The sequence below is a fragment of the Corella eumyota genome, chromosome 3, assembly GCF_963082875.1.
Source record: "Corella eumyota chromosome 3, kaCorEumy4.1, whole genome shotgun sequence".
Taxonomy (NCBI): Eukaryota; Metazoa; Chordata; class Ascidiacea; order Phlebobranchia; family Corellidae; genus Corella; species Corella eumyota.
Window position 1 is genome coordinate 7722243 of NC_137492.1, and position 7038 is coordinate 7729280.

General features: G+C 28.9%; 2 protein-coding genes across 2 annotated transcripts; both read right to left on the reverse strand.

Annotated features, from left to right (window-relative positions):
• Window positions 1-797: 797 nt before the first annotated feature.
• LOC145745916 (lens fiber membrane intrinsic protein-like) lies at window positions 798-1616 on the reverse strand. Its single transcript, XM_082564097.1, has 3 exons — window positions 1439-1616; window positions 1114-1257; window positions 798-946 (listed from the first exon to the last, which is right to left on the reverse strand). The coding sequence occupies exons 1-3, from the start codon at window positions 1614-1616 to the stop codon at window positions 798-800; spliced, it is 471 nt and encodes a 156-aa protein (XP_082420223.1).
• A 2186-nt stretch (window positions 1617-3802) lies between these two features.
• LOC145746104 (uncharacterized) lies at window positions 3803-4684 on the reverse strand. The gene is made up of 3 exons (XM_082564294.1): window positions 4460-4684; window positions 4218-4361; window positions 3803-4068 (listed from the first exon to the last, which is right to left on the reverse strand). The coding sequence occupies exons 1-3, from the start codon at window positions 4632-4634 to the stop codon at window positions 3923-3925; spliced, it is 465 nt and encodes a 154-aa protein (XP_082420420.1). The 5' UTR covers window positions 4635-4684; the 3' UTR covers window positions 3803-3922.
• Between the last annotated feature and the right edge of the window lie 2354 nt (window positions 4685-7038).

Here is a 7038-nt window from a genome sequence, read left to right on the forward strand (position 1 = left end):
ATGAAAAAGGCCATTAATTTGGGTTTCAGATTGCTTAACATTTTGATTAGTTACGTTCCAATTGTCAAGTCCAAGAGCCAAACATATGAATAATATTCCAAGTAAAGACGGAATGGCTAAACTTAATGCTTTCGTCTTATCCTGAAAAATGTACTTTAGAAATTTAAAACATGGTTTTAACATTCATATAAATATAAGTTAGCATATAAAAAAATTTTTCTTAATTTTGTTAAGTACTTCATTTGTTTGAATATTTAAATCTCTATAAAACACTTGCCATATAAATTTTTGTAGTTAAACTAGGTTAATATTTTCCTTAATCACTAAGATAAACAAATTTCTTAAGTTTCAAGCCTAGTTTATACTAAACAATAAACTTTGTTATACCACACTTACACTGAAATTTAAATATATCTACTACCGTCTTTGCCTGTTGGTGAATAATTAACTTATTTTTATTTAAATTCGTAGGTAAATGTGTTGAAAAGTGTTTAATCTTACACAAGAGGTTTGTTTGAAGACTATAAATAATAAAACGACATGATTAAAAATCATATCAAGCTTAAATGTAAATCTGTACATGAAAAACAACAGAAAATATGCACTCATATTGTTTATCTTTGGCGACAAATTTAAAAAAGTCCATGGGCAAATTTTTATCAGAAAATGTAACACTATGTTTTTTTAATATAATAAACAAATGCTAATGATATGCAAATGCTAAACTAATATATAAAGTTTTGTACACTTTAAGATCAAATTTTCAACCATATAGATTTTCAAGTTGAAATGTTATTTTATTTAGCAATAATAGCAAAAACACCGGCTATGATAGTTAGAATACAAGTCGTCCAGCCCAAAGCATAACTATATCCCCAATCTGCAGCCTCTGTTATATAACCGGTCTGGCTTGTAAATATCGCCATCGCAAGTACAAATGATAAAGCTAAACACATTAATACATGAAAATTGTTTAAGTTATTAAATTTATGCAGCACTTTTTTAACGTTAAAAGCCGATTTGGAATAAAGTTGGTAAATTGATAATGTGTTTGACTATTAAGAATTTGTATTAAATGTTACTTTAATATTATTAAAATAATTGTTTTTTTACTTGCGACGATGCATCCGACCGCTCCCATTTTGGCAAACTTAGATTTTTCACGAGAGTGAGCCAACACTAGAAACGCTGTTGTAAGAAACTGAACGAGAATTCCAATTATCATAAATGCTATGGTAGCTTGTACTTTTCCACTTCCTGTATTGTGAAAATAATGTTAGATCTAACTAAAACTTTGGCTCAGCAGGAGCTTATACCGTTTATAACACCTTACTTTAACGAAAAATGGGGTGTTTTAGAGGTTTATTGTCGTGTGGTTACTTTATTGCGTATAGGTAAATTTACTAATTTAATCAAAAATTTCAATAGGCCGACTTACTGTTCCAGGTGTCAATTTTTCTGCACTTTGTTCTCTGTCTCATTGTGTTGACGCAGTATTTAAACAACCCAGACGACTGTAACTCTGTGACCACCCAACTGTTTGTCGCTATAGCGATTATCGCAAACAAAATTGCGATAAGTGATACAAAAATCGAAATAGCCAACGAAACTTTCATATTTTTTATTATTTTTTCACCTAGCAATTTAAAAAAAATGTTTTTGATTGGGTTTAACATTTTGGTAAATTTTAAACCGTATACAATAAACAATTTTATGTAAAATAATATTTATTTTTTAAAATTTGATTTATCAAAACTTTAACATTCTATAACCTACTACATACTGATATACCTGTAGTTAACTCTAACTAACTACAAAAATAAGTTAATATTTAAATAAGTACAAATCTTGTTTAAGATAAGTTTGTTTTCTGTAAATATCACTTACGTTTAACACATGTACAAGTTTCCTTGTATCAACATTACGTTATCCTAACATTATATAAACATGTGTCAAGTATTTTATTGCGGGTTCGATTTGTTATGTTTCAAAAACTATTTTAAAGCATAAAAATATTTTTTTAAATTGTGATTAAATTCCATATATTTATTATAGATTTTGTTTAGCATATCTAAACTTTTTTTAAAAAATTATTTATTATCGTGAAAAGGTCGACTTTGTCAGTTAAACATAGAGTAACTTTTGTTACCCCGACCCAGTCTTGGGTTGCTCATGCTAGTATGGGATATTATTATAACTGCTTGATTTTTAAGCTGCTAATTTAGTATTGGTTCAGCGGGAGTTTATATCGTTTATGCGACATTACTTGAGGGCGCTACAGTATTAGAGCAGCGGGGGTCGTTTGTTTTATACATATATAAAACTTTACGTAAAACACATAGTTTTTGTTTTTTTAATATAAAGCACCAATAATTAAAAATTATTAACTTTTATTATTATGGAAATTTATTTGCGATCACACCAAACACAGCAGCAAGTATGGAAAATACAGGGGCAGCCCAGGCTAACCCTTAACTATATCCCCAATACCCAAGATCAGTGAAACCTGGTTGACTTGTATACACTGCTATTTCAATGGTGTATAATAGCGCTATAAACAAAAGTTTTTAAAGTTTTTATTTTTAATTTTTTGTGGAACATGTTTATTTAACATTGGTTGGAAACTTTTTATGGTTAGTTTAAGACCGCATGGTGTCGCTCTTGAGCCGTAGTGAGGTTTAGCACTCTTATCCAAAAAAATACATAAACCTATTCTCAAGGTGATGGATACAAAAACGTGTTCACAAAGCTTCAGGTTCGAGTCATACAAAAGTGATTTTTATTTTCAAAATTGAACCACCCAAAATATTTATCATTTTTATCAAGATTTTGAGCTGTATAGTTTGCAGTTAAATTAATTATTTTACCTGATATAAAACAACCTACAGCTCCAATGTTGGTAAATTTCAACGTCATTTTAACGTTAGATATTACAAGCACAACTAACGATGCGAACTGTTGGGCGATACCAATTATCATAAATGCAATGGTCGTTTTTTCTTGTCCATTTCCTGTAATGTTTATAAAGCACAAAAATAGATTTATAAAGTCAACTTCACAGAGTATCTACTTTCAAAGTATCGAGATGCCTTTATTTGTTTTGTAACTTGTAGGCCTTGTGGCGATATCGGTTTATTTATTTTACCGAGTGCTCATGTGATATTGACCAATCAGAAGTAGATACTGACATACATCATCTTATTTAAAGACGTTAATCGCCAGCAGGGATACATAATTAAAGAGATTGATTCAGTTTAGGCAAACAAGCAAAAATTCCACAAATTAAACTTACTTGTTTCTAAGTCTTACTTGTTTCTAAAAATTTTTCTCCAAAGTTTGTCGAACAATATTGAAACAGACCATACGTTAGGCTCAGAAAGCTAATTCATTCCGTAGTCGCTAGAGCGACAGTTGCTAGTACCGTTGAAATTAACGCGGCTGTGATTGAAAAAATTAAAAATAATTTCATCCTAACTTTTAAGCTAATATTAAGCCAACTTTTATGTAACCTGAAGTTAAACAAATGTGTATATTGACTGCCTAGAAAAATAAATATTGTAGTTTTATTAAGTTATGGTACAAAACAGTGACCACAAGCCCTAAATAATATTTTGTTAATGTCACATCGTATTCGTTACTGAACTAATAAACTAATATTGGGATGTTCAGACTACAGTCCCGCATACATTAGTTAATAATTGTTTTAACTTACTCGTTATGAGAAACGCACAATTAACAAAAAACGGTTTTTCAATCAATTAAAAGTTATTGTCAACTGAATATATTTTATTTTAAATCACGATATCAAAAAAATTACATTTTAATAACTGTCTAAGGGTTTAAATTATTTAAATTATCTTGGCTATATTTTTTAAAAATTAAAATGAAAAATTACAGGTTTTAAAAATATATCTGTTTTCTATTATTTCGCTACAAAACCGCAGATAGCAGCTATAATGGATAGTATGGGAGCTGCCCAAGCCAAGCCGTAACTGTATCCCCATATTGCCAGTTCAGCAAATCCCGGTTGACTTGTGTAAACTGCCACACCAACGATAAAAAAAACAGCTAAAAAATGTTTAAACAAAAAAATAAATAAATAAAAAAAAAATATTTTGTTTAATTTTTTTTTGAAACAAAAAAATAACTTTTTCTGTTTGTCATAAACAACATGTGGCTTAAGAATTTTAATAAATGTGGAATTTCATTTTTTTTACCCGCTATAAGACAGCACACTGCTCCAATTTTGGTGAATTTTTGGTTATCTTTAACCATAGAAAATGCAAGCATTAAAGTAGATGCAAATTGGAGAATTATTCCGATTATCAGCATAGCAACAGTCGCTTGTACTAGTGGGGAACCTTAAATAAAAAAATATAAACTTAGTTTAATAAATCTAATCAAATGGTAGGGTAGTATATTTAAATTGTTATAATTTTCGCAGTAATGATAAACTTACTTAACGACAATTCGATGTCTACACAGTTAGTCTCTCCACGAATAGTCACACAATATTTAAAAAGGCCAAACGAGTTAGATGAGGAACTTAACCAGCTATTAGTAGCAAGTGCTATTATAGCCAGCAATGTTGATAACCCAGCCACAGCAATAGAAACTACCAGCAATACTTTCATTTTGAAAATTTTTAAATTTTTATTTAACAGAAAGTCAACTTAGGTTGTGTTCTTTTCTAAATAAATAACATATTTATTTATTGACATCGCATTAGTAAAAAATATTTTTAATAACTTTTTTTTTTTTAAATATTTATTTAACATTTAGGTACACATTCTACAGCACTAAACTAACAGTATCGTACTAAATAACATAGCAACTTTATGGCATGCACATAGTAACTTTATGGCACCCTTTTTTCCCCTACTCTTAAATTTGATTTTCGTGATTTGGCGGTTGTTTGGTTCTGGCACCAAAATGTTTTGTGAGCAAATATTTTAACCATGCATTAACGCTAATAGAACTCACTAAAATATAATGTTTATTTAGCTTATTTTAATGCTAAGCTGTTAGACATAATTTTTTTAGTGATTAAAAAAAGTTAACTAAGGTTATGTTCTTTTTTAAATAGATAACTTATTTATTTATGAACATTGCAATAGTAAACTATTTTTATTAACTTTCTAAAGTATCTTTTAAAAATATTCCTTTGGTATTGAGGAATACAATTATTTTACAGTTTTAAACTAAAACAGTATCGTACTAAATAACATCCCAACTTGATGGCATGATTTTATAGATAGGAATTTAAAGTGCGCAAAAATCGCAATCTTTGGATATTTTTGCTGTAAAAATTTTTCAGTTTCTTTGCCACATATAACGTTAAAACTTTGTAAATTATTAATAAAGTTTTTTAGTCATTTTACAAAACTATAACATTAAATTACTTACACACCACTTTTAAAAATAAATTTATATATATTTTTTATTATAAAGTGCGTTTACCACTTTTTCTTAGATATTTCGTTATGCTTAGTTTACTGTCCATGTGCTATCGTGGTAATAAAAATTGTTGGGTAAGAATTAAGATTTTAGTCTTTTTTGATGTTAATTTTACTTAAATAAAAGGTTTAGACCATGGTAGAATGGAATAAGTGTTTAAATTAAAAATTATCAAGGGAACTAAAATTTTGATATTGTGTTTTGCTGGAAACTTTTTTGTTAATTAAAGCGGAAATGATTTTAAAATTGTTTTGTCACTTGGACAAGTCAGACTGTAACTAATAGAAATGCCATAAAAAATTTAGGATCTCTATTACTTTCGCACGCCCGAATTTAACAAGGCGTTATAACCTAAGTATGGCAATTGTTCAACCAGACATTAAAAATTAGTTGAAATATGTTTTAATGAGTATAACTTAGTCCGCTTTACGAGTCAGATGTGTTAATGGGTAAACTGAATATGTGAGGGTTAGGGTAAGGGTTTAATTTATGCAACCTCTTTGTTTAATTACATGTGCCGTATTTCGGTTACACACCCTGTTTATGTGGGGCGTGCGAAACTAATAGAGATCCAAAATTTAAACACATAGTGTTTGTTTATTAAACTTTTTGCCAATCTCGTATACATTTAAATGTACCTAAAAAGGTATTGTGTAAATGTCTAAAGTGCTTGTGAACGGGGACCAGAAGCTTCGGCCAGAAGGTTTGGCCTGCAAAAAACGCGGGGGGTCGGTGACGAAATTGCCGCGTAAAATGTCAGTTTAAGACCATATTTTACCGATATTCAAAACAAAATTTGACAAAAAGTATAATACATAAAAAAATTTTAATAAGTTGTTCCGATAAATATATATGTTAGTTTTTAGAATATTTATTTTTTTTTAAATTTTTGTTTCACAAATGTATTTTTAAAACGGATTGATGACGGGCGCTTATGGCCTGCACAATTTTTCATCTAACTGCGGGAAGTCCATGGCGTAAAGCCCGCGTTTGAAGTCAACGTAAGACCAGATTTCATCAAATTTCAAAATAAAATTTGACAGAAAGTATATTATATAAAAAAAATTTAATTGGTAGTTACAATAAATTTATATGTTAGTTTTTAGAATATTTATTTTTTTAAAGATTATTGTCTTAAAAACGTAATTTTAAAACGGATTAAAGACGGGCGCTTATGGCTTGCAAAATTTACTTTCGGCCTGCGTAATTTTTATCTATCTGCGGGAATCCACGACATAATCCCTGCGTTTGATGTCAACGTAAGACCGTATTTTATCGAAATTTAAATTAAAATTTGACAAAAAGTATAATACATGTAAAAATTTTAATTGGTTGTTACCTTAATGACATATGTTAGTTTTAAGAATATTTTTTTTAAGGCTGATGTTTCAAAAACTAATTTTAAACCGAATTAAAGACATGTTCTTAAGACCCTTAAAATTTAACGCGCTCTCGGGCTGCGAAATTTTAATTTTACCGATTTACAATATTTTACAGATATTTAAAATATAATTTTGCAATAAGTACAATCTATAAACAAATTTTGTGTGGTTTTAAAACTTAAGATTTATCTTAGTTTAA

Excerpts from the sequence above, each read along its gene's own strand:
- LOC145745916 (XM_082564097.1), bottom strand. The coding sequence starts at position 1,616 with ATGAAAGTTTCGTTGGCTATTTCGATTTTTGTATCACTTATCGCAATT. Across the intron at positions 1,258-1,438 it reads AAAAATTGACACCTGGAACA|GAAGTGGAAAAGTACAAGCT; the intron begins GTAAGTCGGCCT and ends TTCACAATACAG. Across the intron at positions 947-1,113 it reads GGTCGGATGCATCGTCGCAA|CTTTATCATTTGTACTTGCG; the intron begins GTAAAAAAACAA and ends TAATGTGTTTAG.
- LOC145746104 (XM_082564294.1), bottom strand. The coding sequence starts at position 4,634 with ATGAAAGTATTGCTGGTAGTTTCTATTGCTGTGGCTGGGTTATCAACA. Across the intron at positions 4,362-4,459 it reads AGACATCGAATTGTCGTTAA|GTTCCCCACTAGTACAAGCG; the intron begins GTAAGTTTATCA and ends TTTTTATTTAAG. Across the intron at positions 4,069-4,217 it reads AGTGTGCTGTCTTATAGCGG|CTGTTTTTTTTATCGTTGGT; the intron begins GTAAAAAAAATG and ends AACATTTTTTAG.